The sequence below is a fragment of the Pteronotus mesoamericanus genome, unplaced genomic scaffold (assembly GCF_021234165.1).
Source record: "Pteronotus mesoamericanus isolate MK-2021 breed Mesoamerican mustached bat unplaced genomic scaffold, CSHL_Meso_final contig_105, whole genome shotgun sequence".
Taxonomy (NCBI): domain Eukaryota; kingdom Metazoa; phylum Chordata; class Mammalia; order Chiroptera; family Mormoopidae; genus Pteronotus; species Pteronotus mesoamericanus.
The window spans coordinates 18,235,667-18,253,860 of record NW_026555006.1 but is presented as its reverse complement, the minus strand read 5'-3'; the positions used below and the strand labels follow the sequence as shown (position 1 = coordinate 18,253,860).

Genomic DNA, 18,194 nt, shown 5'->3' with positions numbered 1-18,194 from the left:
CTCTGCTAAGAAAATACTTTAATTTTATTAATTTCTTAACTTAAAAGTAGTATATTCAAACTATAACAAAGAAAAGACAATAGAATCAGACACCATATGGTTTAGTGGTTGAGCACATGGGCATGGAGGTCAAAAGGTCTGGTTTTAATCACAGTTCTTTCCATTATTCTCTCTGTGACCTTTGCTAGTCTTTGTGAGACTCAGAATTTTATTTTTAAAATGATGACACTAACACACACTTCCAGAGTTGTTCCAATAATTAAATGATGACCTGCCTCACAGTAAGAACTCTGTAAATGGGAGCAATTATATTATTTTTACATTTTTTTAAATTCAGGTATTTCAAAATTAACTACACTACTAATTCAAATACTTTTATTAATGCTAATTTTACTGTTGGAACAGGCAAATTAGGATAAGCTACATATATCCTTGTTTCAACATTTTCTTTTCTAATTCCATTTACTTTAGAAGTTAAATAAAAACATATTATAAACATTTGAACTCCACTACAACAGTTAGACTAAATTAAATGATAGGTTTTATATGTTGTGTTTAAGAAACTAATGTAAAATCTTTTACCCTATTATAAAGATATTTTACATCTAAATCTTGAAGTTTATAAGACTAATATGCATAAAATTAATAAAATAATATTACAGAAGGTATGGAACATAAAGATAAGATATTACTTATAATTTCACCTTAACATAACCATCATTATCATTTCATTTATTTCTAATATAATTTCCAATTAATTGTTTTAACATCACTGCAAAATTGTATCATGATTTCCCCTTTTTCTTTGTAATTATCTTTCAATTTTGTTGCATAACCAGAGTTACTACATGATCTATCATTCAAATTAGGACATTTTTGAAAGCTACAGGGAACTTTTGTTAATCATGCCACATCAAGAGTTGCAAACTGGGATGAATTGAGTAAACAGAGACAAATGCTTCTCTTTACATATTTGTATCCATTCAGTAGATGTGCCACAATTTATCTGCAATTTTCTTATTGTTGAGCATTATGAATATTTCAAACTTTTCAAAATGTATCGTTTAAGTTAAATCAAAATCAAAGTCCTTCTTTAGAATTGGTGAAACATAGTAAAAGGGACCTAGGGACTCAATAACTAACTTCATGTGTTTTCACTTGTAAAAAGGTATTAGGTAAGATTTACCTACTTCTTAATGTTATTGTGAAGATAAAAATAAAATAATATATCCAATAGCTTGAGATGTGACAAGTTCTCTCTCAATAAATGTTGGTCCATTTTTTTTAAATGAGTATTGATATTTTCAAATTTATTGTGGTATTTCTTTTTTTAATTTAATTTTAATTTATTTTTTCAAATACATTTGTCTCTGCCTCCCCCCAACCACTTTCCCTTGCCCCCTCCCTCCTTCCCTCCCTCAGCTCTTTCCCTTTGGTTTTGTCCATGAGTCCTTGCTATATGTTCCTTGACTTTCCCCTTCCCTTCCTTGTCCCCGCCCCCCCTCCCTCCTTCCCTCTTGTCTCTGTTGATTTCTTTTCCTTTCAGTGTTGCTGGTCTTATTTTCCTTGCATCTTTGTATTGCTGGTTAGGTTCCACTTATAGGTGAGATCATATGGTATTTGTCTTTCACCCCCTGGGTTATTTCGCTTAGCATAATGCTCTCCAGATCCATCCATGCTGTTGCGAAGTTGAGTAGTTCTTTTTTTCTTTCTGCTGCGTAGTATTCCATTGTGTATATGTACCATTATTTTTTTTATTTTTTTATTTTTAATTTTTTAAATTTATTTACTTTTTAAATACATTTGTCTCTGCCTCCCCCCCGCCTCTTTCCCTTGCCCCCTCCCTCCTTCCCTCCCTCAGCTCTTCCCCTTTGGTTTTGTCCATGAGTCCTTGCTATATGTTCCTTGACTTTCCCCTTATTTTTTGATCCAGTCATCTACTGATGGGCATTTAGGTTGCTTCCAACACTTGGCTATTGTAAATTGTGCTGCTATGAACATTGGGGTGCACAGGTTCTTTTGTATTGGCATTTTGGTGTTCTTAGGGTATAGTCCCAGCAGGGGAATCACTGGATCAAAAGGCAGTTCCATTTTCAGCTTTTTGAGGAAATTCCACACTGCTTCCACAGTGGCTGCACCCGTCTGCATTCCCACCAACAGTGTACTAGTGTTCCCTTTTCTCCACAGCCTCGCCAGCACCTGTTGTTTGTGGATCTGTTTATGATGGCCATTCTGACCGGTGTGAGGTGGTACCTCATGGTGGTTTTGATCTGCATTTCTCTGATGGCTAGTGATGCCGAGCATCCTTTCAAATGCCTCTGGGCCCTCTGTATCTTCTCCTTGGAAAAGTGTCTGCCCAGGCCCTTTGCCCATTTTTTGATTGGATCGTTTGTCTTCTTGGAGTGGAGTCGAGTGAGTTCTTTATATATCTTGGAGATCAAACCTCTATCTGATGTATCATTAGTGAATATATTTTCCCAGATGGTTGGCTCCCTTTTCATTTTGCTGATGTTTTCTTTTGCCATGCAGAAGCTTCTTATTTTGATGAGGTCGCACTTGTTTATTCTTTCCTTTATGTTCCTTGCTTTAGGAGACATATCAGTGAAAAAATTGCTGCATGGGATATCCGAGAGTTTCCTGCCAATGTTCTCCTCGAGGACTTTGATGGTGTTGTGACTTATATTGAAGTCTTTTATCCATCTTGAGTTTATTTTTGTGTATGGTGTCAGCGGATGATCCAATTTCAATTTTTTGCATGTAGCCGTCCAGCTCTCCCAACACCATTTGTTGAAGAGGCTATTATTGCTCCATTTTATGCTTCTGCCCCCTTTGTGAAATATTAGATGCCCATAGAGACCTGGGCTTATTTATGGGCTTTCTATTCTGTTCCACTGGTCTATGGGTCTGTTCTTGTGCCAGTACCAGATTGTTTTGAGTATAGTGGCTTTGTAGTAGAGTTTGATGTCCGGTATTGTGATCCCTCCTACTTTGTGTTTCTTTCTCAAAATTGCTGTGGCTATTCGGGGTCGTTTATGGTTCCATATAAATTTTTGAAATGTCTGTTCTATTTCTGTGAAATACGTCATTGGTATCTTAATAGGGATTGCGTTGAATCTATAAATTGCTTTGGGTAGTATGGACATTTTGAGGATATTAATTCTTCCAATCCATGTGCATGGTATATGCTTCCATTTATTTGTGTCTTCCTTAATTTCTTTTTTCAATGTTGTATAGTTTTCTGTGTACAGGTCTTTTACGTATTTGGTTAAATTTATGCCAAGGTACTTTATTTTTCTTCTTGCTATATCGAATGGTATTTTTTTTCTGATTTCTTCTTCTTCTATTGCATTGCTGGTGTACAAAAATGCCTTTGATTTCTGAATGTGGACTTTGTATCCTGCTGTTTTGCCAAATTCACTTATTAGGTTGAGGAGTTTTTTGGTAGAGTCTACAGGGTGCTCTATGTACACTATCATGTCATCTGCAAACAATGACAGCTTTACTTCCTTCTTTCCTATTTGGATGCCTTTTATCTCTTTCTCTTCTCTGACTGCTGAGGCTAGGACTTCCAATACGATGTTGAAAAGAAGTGGTGAGAGCGGACGTCCTTGTCATGTTCCCAATCTTAGTGGGAAAGCTTTCAGTTTTTGCCCATTGAGTATGATATTGGCTGTAGGTTTTTCATATATGGCCTTTATACGTTGAGGAGTGCCCCATTTATTCCCATTTTGCTGAGTGTTTTGATCATAAATGGGTGCTGTACCTTGTCAAATGCTTTTTCTGCATCTGTCGAGATGATCATGTGGTTTTTGTCTTTTCTTTTATTTATGCGATGTATCACGTTTACTGATTTGTGTATTGAACCATCCCTGCATCCCTGGGATGAATCCCACTTGATCGTGGTGAATAATCTTTTTAATGTATTGCTGGATGCGGTTTGCTAATATTTTGTTGAGGATTTTAGCATCTATGTTCATCAGCAAAATTGGCCTGTAGTTTTCTTTCTTTGTAGGGTCTTTATCTGGTTTTGGGATCAGGGTGATGCTGGCCTCATAGAAAGAGTCTGGGAGTCTTCCCTCCTCTTGGATTTTTTGGAATAGTCTGAGAAGGACAGGGGTTAGCTCTTCCTTAAATGTTTTGTAAAATTCTCCTGGGAAACCGTCTGGCCCTGGGCTTTTGTGTGTCGGGAGTTTCTTGATTACTGCTTCAATTTCCCCAGCTGTGATCGCTCTGTTCAAGCTTTCTGTTTCTTCCTCCTTCAGTGTGGAAGATTATACTTTTCTAAAAATGTGTCCATTTCATCAAGATTTTCAAATTTCTTGGCATATAATTGTTCATAGTAGTTTCTGACGATCCTTTGTATTTCTGTGGTATCAGTTGTAATTTCTCCTCTTTCATTTCTGATATTATTAATTTGGGTCCTCTCCCTTTTTTTCTTGATGAGTCTGCTTAAAGGCTTGTCAATTTTATTTATCTTTTCAAAGAACCAGCTTCTGGATTGGTTGATCCTCTGAATTGTTCTTTTTGTCTCTATGTCATTCAGTTCTGCTCTAATCTTGACTATTTCCTTCCTTCTCCTTGCTCTGGGATTTATTTGTTGTTGTTTCTCCAGTTCTTGAAGTTGTAGTGTGAGGTCTTTTATTTGAAATGTTTCTATCTTTTTTACGTAAGCCTGTATTGCTATGAACTTCCCCCTCAGGACCGCCTTTGCTGTGTCCCATAGGTTTTGGACTGTTGTCTGTTCATTTTCATTTGTTTCCAGAAATTTTTTGATTTCTTCTCTTATCTCATTATTGACCCATTCATTGTTTAATAGTCTACTGTTCAGTCTCCATGAGTTTGCAAGTTTTTGAAGTTTCTCTTTGAGGTTGATTTCGAGTTTCAATCCCTTGTGGTCCGAGAAAAAGTTTGGTATTATTTCAATTTTCCTGAATTTACTGAGGCTTGCTTTGTGTCCTATCATGTGGTCTATCTTTGAAAAACTGCCATGAGCATTTGAAAAGAATGTGTATTTTTCTTCTTTGGGATGTAAGGTTCTATATATGTCAGTTAAGTCCCTTTGATTCAGTGTGTCATTCAGCACCACAATATCTTTATTAATGTTTTGTTTGGAAGATCTGTCCATTTTTGACAGTGGGGTGTTGAAATCCCTTACTATCAGTGTGTTGCTGTCTATATCTTTTTTGAAGTCATCCAACAATTTCCTTATAAACTTGGGGGCTCCTATATTGGGAGCATAGAAGTTTACAATGTTGATGTCTTCTTTATAGATTCTACCTTTAAGTAGTATAAAGTGCCCCTCTGGGTCTCTCTTTATGGCCTTTGTTTTGAAATCTACTTTGTCTGATACAAGTATGGCAACCCCAGCCTTTTTCTCATGCCCATTTGCTTGGAATATTTTTTTCCATCCCTTTACTTTCAATCTGTGTAGGTCTCTTGCTCTGAGGTGGGTCTCTTGTAGACAGCATATGTGTGGGTCATGTTTTCTTATCCATTCAGCTACGCTGTGTCTTTTGATTGGGGCATTTAGTCCATTCACATTGAGAGAGATTACTGATAGAAACTTACTCATCTTTTCTCTTTGTACCTGTGTTCCTCTATCTCTCATTCTTTTCCTTCATCTGCTTAAACCAGTCCCCTTAGCATATCTTGGAGTGCTGGTTTGGTAGAGATATATTCTTTTAGTCTTCTCTTGTCTGGGAAACTCCGTATTTCCCCTTCTATTTTAATGGAGAGCTTAGCTGGGTACAGCAGCCTTGGCTGTAGGCCCTTGCTTTTCATGGCTTGGAATATTCGTTGCCATTCCCTTCTGGCTTGTAGTGTTTCTGTTGAGAAGTCAGCTCCTAGGCGTATCGGGGCCCCCTTGTATGTTACTTTCTCCTTCTCCCTTGCTGCCTTGAGGATTCTCTCTTTGTCTTTGACATTTGCCATTTTAATGATGATGTGTCTTGGAGTGGACCTCCTTGAGTCCCTCTTAAGTGGGGTCCTCTGTGCTTCCTGGATCCATGAGAGCCTTTCTCTCCTCAAATTAGGGAAATTTTCCATCATTACTTTTTCGAGGAGGTTCTCTATCCCTTGCTCCTCTTCTTCTCCTTCTGGTATCCCTATTATACGGATATTATTGCATTTCATGTTGTCCTGCATTTCCCTAAATGCTTCTTCATTCTTTTTGAGTTTTTTCCATTTCTTGTTTTTTCTGGGAGCTTCTTTCTACCTTATCCTCCATCTCACTGATTTGATCCTCAGCTTCATCCAGCCTGCTTTGGATTCCTTCTACTGAATTCTTCAATTTAGAAATGGTGTTCTTCATATCCTCTTGTGTCTTCTTGATAGTTTCTATGTCCTTTTCCAGGCTGATATAGTTTGCTGTACGATCCTGATAGTTTCTCTGCAGTTTCTCATAGTTATTTTTGAGCTGGCTGAGCTCATTGAGCTTCCTTAGAACCATTGTTTTGAATTCAGTATCTGATAGTTCCCTTGCCTCTATTTCATTTAGCTCTCTCTGTGGGGAGTCCCCTTTTCCACTCATTTGGGGGGAACTTCATTTTCTTCCCATTTTTGTGAGAGTCTGTTAAGTATTTTTGTCCTTTACTTTTCTTTCTGGGCCTGCCTCTGATGATGTCAGTTGTTGACCCTATAGGACCTTGGGTTATTTGTTTGAGCCTCTAGGAGTCTACTGTCTGACTCCTGCTTGGGGCAGCTCTGTGACCCCTTCGGTCAGGGCTGGGCTATTTTTGGGGATCTCTCTGCACCTCAAGCGGGCTCCTTGAGCACACTTCAGGCATGGCAGGATCCCCCGCCTGCCTGGGCTCACATGTACTTGCCCCAGACCAGGGGGTTTATTCGCGACCTTGCGTACTCACATGGCCCCCCTGGCCAGCGAGCTCCCCGGCACTGGTCAGTTTAGGGACTTCTATTGTGTGTTTTCCCCGCTCTTGGCTCTTTGGGTGTGTTACTTGCCCTCGCCAAATGGGGACTACGGAAATGGGAGGAAGTCAGCTTCAGGACTCTCCGGTTAATTCTGTCTCTGGTCTCTCCTCCAGGGACTCTGGGCAACTCTACTAATTTTGTGGGCCGCTCCGCAATCGCTGGCGGGCGGGTCAATTTATGCCTGCCCTTGCCGCTCTGTGCACTCCCTCTCAGGCCGTATGGGTGCCAGTCTGTGTGAGGCCTTGCCGGCCGGTGCAAGCGTTCACCAGCCCGCGCGGGTCACACACACGCTCGCCAACCCTCGCCGGTCACTTGGCGCAAGTGTGCATGCCTGCACTGGGTGTTTTTGGGGTGTCTAAGTGTGCTTTTCGGCTTTTGGCTCTTTGGGGGTGTGGCCTCTTCCACGCAATGGAGACTATGGCAAGAAGAAGGAGTCGGGACTCCCCGGTTCCTCCTCCTGTCCTTTCCCCAAGGCCTCCGTCTCCAGTCTCTCCTCAAGGCTCTCCCAGCCAGTCTGCACTCAGCCCCATAGCTCACAGGAGTACAAGCTGTGTGCGGAACGCACAAAAGGCAGGTTAATTGATTCCCTTATGCCTGAGCGAGATGGTAGCTGCAGAGTGGGAGGTGTGTTATCACCCGGGCTCCACCGGCCGCCATGTCAGTTCTCTTCACAAAGTTTTCCTCACCAGTCTTTTCCCAGGCACCAGCCCACCCCGCTGCCGCCTCAACCCAGAGATCAAGGAGGGTGGCTGCCGCTGCAACTTTTGCGTTTGCCCTTTAAATGTCTCTTTGCATCCCCAGCCACCTGTCTCTGGCAGAGAGCGCCCCTAAGCTTTTCGGGGTTCCGTTTTGTCTGTATTTTCTTGGTTTTAGCTGCTGTAGTTTAGGGGTCCCTGTTTATAATTCAGGCCCCGTTCTTCTCGGGGGAAGGTAACTGGCCGTTGCAATGTCCCTCTGGTGCCAGTGCCTGTGGGCACCCAGCCCACCCTCTCGAGCCTCCACCGCACTTCTCACCCGTTGGGATGTGTGAGAGTTGAATCCACTGGCCGAAGCACCAAGGCTCCTCTCCCACTCTATTGTGGTATTTTTCACCAATGATTTAGTTAAGGCATTCAGACTACAATATAAAATTCATATCTAAAGCTAAAGCTAAGATAAAACACTCAAAACTATAACTTTTATATTCCATTGTTTTTATGACTTCTTTGTAGATTACTTGGTCAAATAAAATGAACAGAAAGTAGCAGATTAAAAGAATCAAGGAAACCCCCCAAATCTATGTTTTTGAAAAGAGCAATAAAATTGATAAATCTATAGTAAGACTGAAAAATTGTTTAAAAAAAAGGAAAGAAAAGAAAGAAAGGGGACACACATTAGTACTACCAGAAATGGGAGCACCATTAGAGGACCAATAGATATGAAAGGGTTAAGAAAAAACATTACAAAAAATGAGATGCCAATAAATTTGAAAACTTATATGAGATGTACAAATTCCTGAAAAGCACAAACTATTGATGACCTCAGGACAAAGCTAAAGAGGGGTAGGATTGAGGGTGGAAGGTGGGGGTGGGTGGGGTGGGGCAGAGTGGTGGCGGGAAAATAAAGACAAACTCTATTCGAACAACAATTAAAAAAATATTTACATATAAAAGAAAAACTAATCGCTAATTTGAATAGCCTTATAGCTATTATGGAAATCAAATTTGTAATTAAAAACTTTCCCATAAAGAAACATTTAGGCCCAGGTGTCTGCATTGGCAAATTCTACCAATATTTAAGGGAGAAGTAATTCTAATTTTATAAAAACTTTTGTAAAAATAGAAAGGAATATAACCCAACTATTTTTTTGAGGCCATTTTACCCTGATACCAAAATTAGGCAAAGACATTACAAGAAAAGAAAGTTCAAAGTAATATGCCTCATAAATATAGATGAGAAATCCTTTACAAAATATTAGTGAATCAAAGCCATTAATTTATAAGAAGAGTAAGAATCATGACAAAGCAGAATTTATATCTGGGAAGCAGTTAAGTTGACATTCAAAAAAAATCAATGTAACTTAAAAATATCATTAAATTGAAAAAGAAAAACCACATCATTGTGTCAATAGATTTTTTAAAATAGAAGCTTTGAAATAATTCAATATCCATTGGCAATGAAAATCTCAGTAAACCAGATATCGCGAGGTGGAGAGTTTCTAAGGTAGCCCTGTGACCTTTATTTCTTGATGTTCATGCCCTTGTGTAAACTTCTCACCTTCAGTATGGTAGGACTTGTGACTTGCTTCTGATCAATGGAATGTGGTGAATACGATGAGATGTACCTCCCATTACTTTATATTATATGACTTCATCTTAGCTGAAGGCTCACTCTTTTCAGCTAGTGGCCTTGAAAAAACAAACTGCTATGTGGTAAACTGTTTATGAAGAGAATCAAATGGCTGGGAACTGTATCAGCTTCTAGGATTCCAAAGTGGCCTCTAGCTGACAGCCAGCAAAAAACTGAGGTTCTCACTTTATAGTAACAAGTACAGGAATTCTGCCAATAGCCAGAGTGAGCTTGTAAGTGAATTCTCCACTCGAGTCTCCAGATAAGAATACAGCTTGACTAATGCCTTGATTTCAACCTGATAAATTCTGAAGCAGGGAACCCAGCTAAACCATGGCCAGATTTCTGACTCACAGAAACTCAAAGATAATAAATTACCCAGTTTATGGTAATTTCTTATGCAACATTAGAAAACTAACACAGATTTGGTGTCCGGAATTGGTATTCTGCTGTAATAAATGCCTTAATATGTGGAGTGGCTTTGGAACCAGGCAGTGGTTAGAGATTGAAAAATTGTTGAAAAACATTACAGAGAAAGCCTGGATTTCCTTGAAAAACAAATGAAAAGTAGAAATGTAAACGTTGAGGATCTTGCTTAGGAGGGCTTTGAAGGAAGTGAGGGATAGTTATTGAAAATTTCCTCAACCTGAAGAAAGGTGTGCATGAAAAAACAAGTAACAGTTACACATAATGGTAAAAGTCTGAGTGCTTTCTCCCTGTCTGGAAACAAGGTAATGATGTCTCTTTTCACCTCTTCTATTCAACATTGCACAGGAGGTCCCAGCCAGGACAGTAAAGCAAGAAAAATAAACAAGTAAAAGGCATACAGATTGAAAAGGATAAAATAAAACTGTTTTTATTCACAGGTTACATGATAGTCTACCTAGAAAATCACTCCAAATCTATAAAATATCTACTAGAACTAATAAGTGAATACAGTGAGGATGCCGGACATAAAGTCCATATTCAAAAAAATAACCAGTTGTATTACAATATAACAGCAATAAACAACTGAATAATGGAAGAATCATTTGCATTTGTAGAAAAGCACAAAATATTTAGAATAAATGAATAAAATGTATAAGATTTATATGTTGAAATCTGTAAAATATAGATAAAATATTTTTTAAAGATCTAAATAAGCATAGAGTATGCTGAGGGATAGGCATACTCAATATTTCTGAGACAATTCTGCCCCAACTGATCTATACATTTAATGCAGTCCCTTTCAAAATTCCAGAAAGATTTTTTTATTTCTGTAGACATTGGCAAACTAATTATAAAGTTTATATGAAAAAGTAAAGGGCACAGAATATCCCAAATATTTTGATAAAGAGGAACAAAGGAAGGACTCACATTCCCTGGGGGTATGAAATTACTATAATGCTGTAGTAGTTAAGAGTGTATAAAACTGATGTAAGAAGATGGCATATAAAATCAATGTACAAAACAGAGAATTGAGAAATGGAACCAAATACATATGATCAATGGATTTTCAAAACGGTACTCAGGTTATTTTTATGAAGAAGTTACAATATTCTCACCAAAAGGTACTGGAACAATTGGGAATCATACACAAACCAACCAACAAACTAAAAAACAAAACATGACCCTCATACTTTGCCAATATATAAAATTCAGTTTTAAGTGGATCATAGACCTAAGTGTAAAACCGAACCTATAAAAGTTCCAGAGGAAAACATAGGAGAAAATCTTTATGACTATGAATTTAGTGAAGATTACTCAGAAAAAAAGAAGCATAAGTCATTAACAATTGTATAAGTAGGACTTCAAAATTAAAAACTTCTTCTCTTTGAAAATTACTATGTAGAAAATGGAAAGATAAGTCACAGAATAGGAATAATTATTTGCAAACAGATATATGATAAAGGACTTTTGATCAGAATATATAAAAATTCTAATAAATCAATAATAAAAAGACAAATGAATATAAACAAAAAATCTGAACTTTTACTTAAGAAATAATACAGATTATAAATAAGCACATAGAAAGAGGTTACTTGGACATTAAAAATGTAAATTAAAACTACTGTGAGATACCACCATAAGATACCACATCTACTAAACTGGCTAAATAGAAAGACAAAAAACAAAAAACAAAAACCTAATAGTACCAAGTTCTGAGAAAGATGAGAAACTATGGAAACTCTAATAAATTGTTGGTGTAAAGATCTCTCTAAACTTTAATATCCTTCTTTGACATTCTATTTCACTACTATTCTCATCTACAACCTCTTCTCACGATCCATGGAGAAACCATCCTCACTATTCACTCTCCTCAACTACACTGGTGAAAACTTTTCCTTAAAATTTCCTTTGATAAAATTCCTTTGGTTTTCTAAGAACACATTCATTCATTAAATGAAGCCAATGGGCTTCAGCTTCTCTCAAGTCTCTCGAACACCATGCAGACAAAGGTCTGAAGTTTTCTCTAATCCTACTTTCAGTTTTTGTATAATTAAAATGCCAGTGTTACTCTGAAACTCATCATCTGCATCCCAATTTCACTGATTTGTTTCAATCTCTTTCAAATATCACTACAGCTGTCAATAGCCTTTTTAGATCTGAATTTCACTTCCATTGTTTAAGTGACTTTAAGATTGAGGTTCATGACTCATCCAATCCATCAACTTCATGGTTTCTTGATCTACTTGATCCACACTATACTCTACCATTATTATATAACTAATTTGCCAACAGAGTCACATGCTTGGTCTCTTTTCCCATGGCACTTCTCTAATAACAAATCAAGGACCACAAACTCCTTATGGTTGATCACAGCAGCTTTACTCTCCACTTCTTTCATTTTGCTATCCTCATAGAATTGCCTTGTTGATTGATCCTTGATGCTAAGTTTCCATCAACCATAACTAGCAATTGTGTCCCTAGTTTCAGCGCTCTTCCATGGAATGCTGCCTGAGAACCACAGAAAAACAATGACACAGTTTGCTTCAAAGTAATGCCATTTTGCACCAATTAGGCCTTCCTGTTACTCAGCAATGCTTTTAATCATCTTTTGTTGAACTTCCTGATTTGATTATTCTTTTCCCATCATTCTATTGAACTGAGTTTTTAGTGCAGCATAAAAAATTAATTTATTACATGACTTTTTTTATTTTAGTACATTATTACATTGTAAACATAAAATAAATAAAATCACTCATACTCACTTGGAAATGGGATTGACACTGGCTTCAATAATTGTTAAACACTTACAGCACTTTATGTTTTCTGGAAATTCTTGTACACCTAAAATGTAAAAAAAAAAGACCATGAAAATATTCCAGTAAGAATTCTCTGTTATAATTTTAATATTAATAATGATTAATTAAATATATAGTGTAAACACTATTTGCATCATATATACACATTTTAAAAATAGAATTTGAATGTTAAATGTTTTATAATAGTAATAATTGGAAATTGGGTGTCAAATTGAGGACAACTGTATATTTGGCATAAGATAGATCTTGTCTCTTTACATATCTAAATAAATAAAAATAGTCTGAGTTTATTTAGTCATTACAGTGCTGCTACTGAAGAAAGGAGAAATCAGCAGATATAAGAAAATAGAAGATAAAAATCTTTGTTCCCTCCATTTTATAAATTGGGGAGATTAAACACATACACCTGAAAAATAACTAAGGACAAATCACAAAACCAGTAGATATTCCCAAACTAATATCAGCCTCTAACAAATCCTCTTCCTTGTTGGCACAGAGCACAGCGCTGCATCTGCCTGAAAGGTGAGGAGGTGAGCAGCCCTTCATGGTCCTCTCGGGAGGCTCTGAGGGAGCCAGCCTGGATGACTGCCCTTGGAGAACTGCTCATCTGCTGGCACAGCTGTGCTGTTGGCTAGGTGACAGAAAAACACAAGATTTCATACTGAAAATAAGTAAGCCACAAAACCTAATCCTAAATATGAGCATCAGAAATAAAAGATGTGGAGGACATGTCAATCAATTGACACAGATGAATCAAATATAGTAGCTCCTGAAAGAGTTAGAAAACAGCTATATGAAGCCATTCCTACATGCCTGCTGTACTATCTGCTCTCAATTTTTGCAACTCTTATTAAGGATATAAAAGTTTCCATAAAATACTGGTCCTGCCAAAACTTCATATCTGACAGAAGAAGAAACATTTTGTGGCAGGATTTAGTTGAACTTTTTGATGATAGATACTTAAGAAAGCCCTCCACCTCCCTAGATTCAGTTGACTCGGACCACTGTGACCACAGGACCTGGAAGCCCAGTGAGTTAGCACCTTGTTTATTCTATATAAAATATGGGTACCAAAGAGGGTGTGGGGACATTTCTCATGCCATTCTTCCTTCTGTGAAAATGTATCAGAAACTATGGTGTCCTGAAATTATTTTTAAAGTATTTTGCCTTCTTAATTAGAACCCAAGGAATTTTAGGAGCTCTCTTAGGAATGAATTGAATGGGAAAGAGCCATTCTCTTCTTTGGAAAGTTCTAACACGTAGAGCTTCTCTTATTAAGTAGACGTTATCAAATGGCAAAGAAGTCACTAAGCTAATCTTTAAACTATCTTCAACATTTTCCCTTAGTATTCATATCTACGTTGGATCTCTGCAACTAAAAGGAATATGAGGCTTCTTCCCTTTCTTTAGATTTTACTCTTCAGTCACAAGTCTGGGCTCATTACAAAATCGTGTGCCTGATGTCTTCTGCTCACTCAGCCTTACAGTGGTATTTCCTGAAATTATGTGTAAATCAAGATACAAAAGCAGAGCAAAATGAAATCCAATATTAAGGAAAAGACTATCATCTCCTTAACTTCTACTGAAAATGGAATTCCATGCTGTGTTGAAAATGCTACCACATTACTTTTTAAAAAAACTTGTATTACATTTTTCACAGTTTAAACTTACAATATAGTTCAGAGTAGTTTCCTGGATTGAGATGAAACCCCAACTTAATCACTCATGGGTTAACCTTAGGCAAATCATTTAAGTGTACAATGTCCTAGTTTCCTACTCTAAAAAATGGTGATTGAAAATGGTTTCATCAGAGCCTTGCAGTGAAGATTGAAAAAGATAAATCAGATAAAGTAATTGGCAGAAAGTGCCGCATAGAATGTTATCTGTAATTATTAGAAATAAATAGACACAGAGGTTACCAGTCAAAAAGGAACCAACAATCAAGTCAAAATGAGCTGGCCTGAGGTATAAATCTGTAAAAATATCTACTTAGAAAAACACAGCAAAGAAGTATAAAGTAGTGTGCTGAAAGAATATTCCAATATCTACTCAATATAGTAGCTGACATAAATGCTCTTGCAGATGTGGAGTAAATTATAAAAATATTATATATGTATGAATATGCATATTTCTACATATACTTATATATTATAATATAAACATAAAAATAGTTTGCATTGAGCAATATATTTATATTTTTGCTGAGGTTCTTATAGCTAATTTAATTTGCTTATGAACATTGAAATACATTTGGAAAAATATGTGCCAGGCGAACTACTATAAAAACTAATATATGGGACTTAAAATTTAGGAAACATTCTTAGAGCATAATCTCAATTTGTAATGCAGTCTAAACCTGGAGAGATGGGATAGCACAGTAGTTAAAAGCACAGGTTAGAAGGGTGACTGAATCCCTATATTACCACTTAACTAGCCATGTTATCCTTGGCAAACATTATACTATTCTAGTGTCACTCACTCATTTCTTGCCTAATTTAAAGGTTTGTTCTGAGTATTAGATGATATTAATATAAAGCACTTAGTATCATGTCTGGCAGGATACTAATTTTAGTACCTAATAAATACTAGATAAAATTCATGTATTAATAAGAGGAAAGATAACAGACTTCTTTATGCCAGTGCGTAAAATAATTTAATTCTCCTAATAATCCTGTGAGAAAGATATATTAGGCAATATTATTTTCATTTTATGGATAAAAAAACATACACTCACATGAATTAGTGACTTATTTAAATACTTAACAAGTGTTTATAGAGGAAAATGGAATTTAATTCATTTTTTAAATCACCATATCTCTTGTTCTTCTTTACTCCATTATGTTATTTCCTATTACATGTTAGATTTTATTATAGAACCTGTATTTTTATTAACCAATCTTTGAGATTGGTCTGTCTGGACCTCTGAAACATAATGTCTTTGAATAACAAAAAGGGTTTTATATATGTATGTATGAATATTTAAAATATATATTAAATATACATACATACATATACATTTTATAAGATGGGTTTTGTATTTATTGATTTTTCAAATTTACTTGTCCAGAAATAAGGAGATAAATATCTTTTAAAAAAAGTTATTTATTTATTTTTTGGAGAGAAGGGAAGGGAGGGAAAACGAGAGGGAGAGAAACTTCGATGTGAGAGAGAAACATCAATGTGTGAGAGAAACATGGGTCAGTGGACTCACACCTCCCCAACCAGGACCAGGTCTACAACCAAGTCATGTGTCCCAACCAGGAATTGAACTGATGATTTTTTGCTTTGCAGGATGATGCCCAACCAACTGAGCCACACTGTTCAGGGGCAGGAGGTAAATATCTTTTACTTTAATAATATATCTTATTCCAATCACTTTTACTTGTGATTACTTCCGAAAACAGGATTAAGCATTCGTAGACCTTACAACTCAAGTTCTAGTCCCTATTTTTCAGCTGACACATCACATAGACTTTCTAACAGGTTCTTAAAGACATCACAAGTTCTGTTCTTTCAGGAATCCCTCAAGATTCACGCTCATTTTATTTAGACTAGATTCAAAGTTAGGCTGAACAACCAATAAGAAAAGTACTTTAAAATAGTTACATAAAAAGCACTATATTTTATAGGCAAAATGGTATATTTAATTAAAAAAATGGATAACTGCCTTCTTCATAAATAGCAGAGGACATCAATAAATACCATCCAGATTAGGATGCTATGGTAGTTTTTTCCCCAAAATAATTACTTCAGTAACTATACCACAACATCTATTTTGAGTATGTCCACAGAAATACTGTCAAATGAGAAATAACACTTCTGTATTCTGAACAGAAGCCATTTTAGACACAAAGCTTCTAATGTAATGAAATTATTCATAATTGCATTAACACAATGTTAATATGTTGAAGAAAAAACATAACAGACTATCTGATTGTTTTCCTTGCTCTTCTCTCTCTCTCTCTTTTTTTAAAAATTAGGTTGAAAAAGATCCTGTTTAACTTTCAATTATTCAAGAACTTCATTTTGTGGTGTTTTCATTTTTGTTCTCTTTCCTGCTGCTTCCATTTGACTATCTTATCGCTGTGCAGAAGAAGGGAGAGGGAAGAATTCTAAAGTCAATCCAATATGAAATTTTCCTGCCTAGTATGAGAAAAGTTGAAAGTCATGGATAAATTTAGGCTTTAGTATATTCAGTTAATTGTTTTCACTTGTGCTACCGTGCTTATTACTGATGCAGACTAACAAGCCTTGACAGAAAGATTTTTAGTCAGTAATTAACATAGTGTTCCACTTTATGTAATCGTAAAAAAAGATTGTTGATATAAACATAAAAGCCAAAATTAAAGTGTCATTTAAAATCTTGTGAGGCTTTACATTGGTTTTAAGTTGTTATTAAAGTGTGGAAAATATTTTTCCCAATGCAACAGGTAAATGTGGAAACTAAATGTACCAAATAATTTTGTCATTATCAAATATGGAGCCCAGCAATAGCATTAGCAATATCAACATTGATCCCTATGATCAGGTGGAAAAAAAAGATGGTGGAGGAGTGAAAGGGAGTCACACTGACCTCCTCCCAAAACCAAACTGGAATTGCAACTAAATAATGGAGTAATCACCTGGAAAGCAGTGGAGCGATAGTGGGAGAGGAGCCTTGGTGCCGCGGACAGTGGATTCGACTCTCACACATCCCAACGGGTGAGAGTTGCGGTGGAGGCTCGAGAGGGTGGGCTGGGTGCGCACGGGCACCAGCACCAGAGGGACATTGAAACGGCCAGTTAGCGTCCCCCCCGAGAAGAATGGGGTCTGAATCATAAACAGGAACCCCTAAACTACAGCAGCTAAAGCCGAGAAAATACAGACAAAACGCAACCCCAAAAAGCTTAGGGACGCTCTCTGCCAGAGACAGGTGGCTGGGGATGCAAAAAGACATTTAAAGGGCCAACGCAAAAGTTGCAGCGGCAGCCACCCTCCTTGATCACTGGGTAGAGGCGGCAGCGGGGTGGGCTGGTGCCTGGGAAGAGACTGGTGAGGAAAACTTTGTGAAGAGAACTGACATGGCGGCCGGTGGAGCCCGGGTGATAACACACCTCCCACTCTGCAGCTACCATCTCGCTCAGGCATAAGGGAATCAATTAACCTGCCTTTTGTGCGCTCCGCACACAGCTTGTACTCCTGTGACCTGCGGGGCTGAGTGCAGACTGTCTGGGAGAGCCTTGAGGAGAGACTGGAAACGGAGGCGTTGGGGAAAGAACGGGAGGAGGAACTGGGGAGTCCCGACTCCCTCCACGTTCGGTAGTCTCCATTGTGGGCTGGAAAGGCGCGACCCCAAAGAGGCAGAAGCGGGGCGCGCATGAACCAGGCTGCCTGCGATTGAAACGCAGTCCGCACAGGGGTTGGATCCTCGGCCGAAGGGGTCATGGAACTGCCCAGAGGCCCCTGAGGGGAGACTAGAAACGGAGGCATTGGGGAAAGAACGGGAGGAGGAACCGGGGAGTCCCGACTCCTTCTCCTTGCCGTAGTCTCCATTGCGCGGGAAGAGGCCACACCCCCAAAGAGCCAAAAGCCGAAAAGCAAACATAGACACCCCCCAAACACCCAGAGCAGGCGCGCACACTTGCGCCGAGTGACTGGCGAGGGTTGGCGAGCGTGTGTGTGACCCACGCGGGCTGGCGAACGCTTGCACCT

The 18,194-nt window shown here is 37.8% G+C and overlaps 1 protein-coding gene across 2 annotated transcripts in view; it reads right to left on the bottom strand.

The window, feature by feature from the left end:
- Positions 1 to 18,194, bottom strand: part of LRRC7 (leucine rich repeat containing 7) — a 389,615-nt gene that overhangs the window by 240,828 nt on the left and 130,593 nt on the right. For both annotated transcript variants that reach the window (XM_054574559.1, XM_054574567.1), the window contains exon 4: positions 12,450 to 12,528. In XM_054574559.1, coding sequence (XP_054430534.1) covers positions 12,450 to 12,528 — 79 coding nt within the window. The remainder of the gene's footprint in view (positions 1 to 12,449; positions 12,529 to 18,194) is intronic.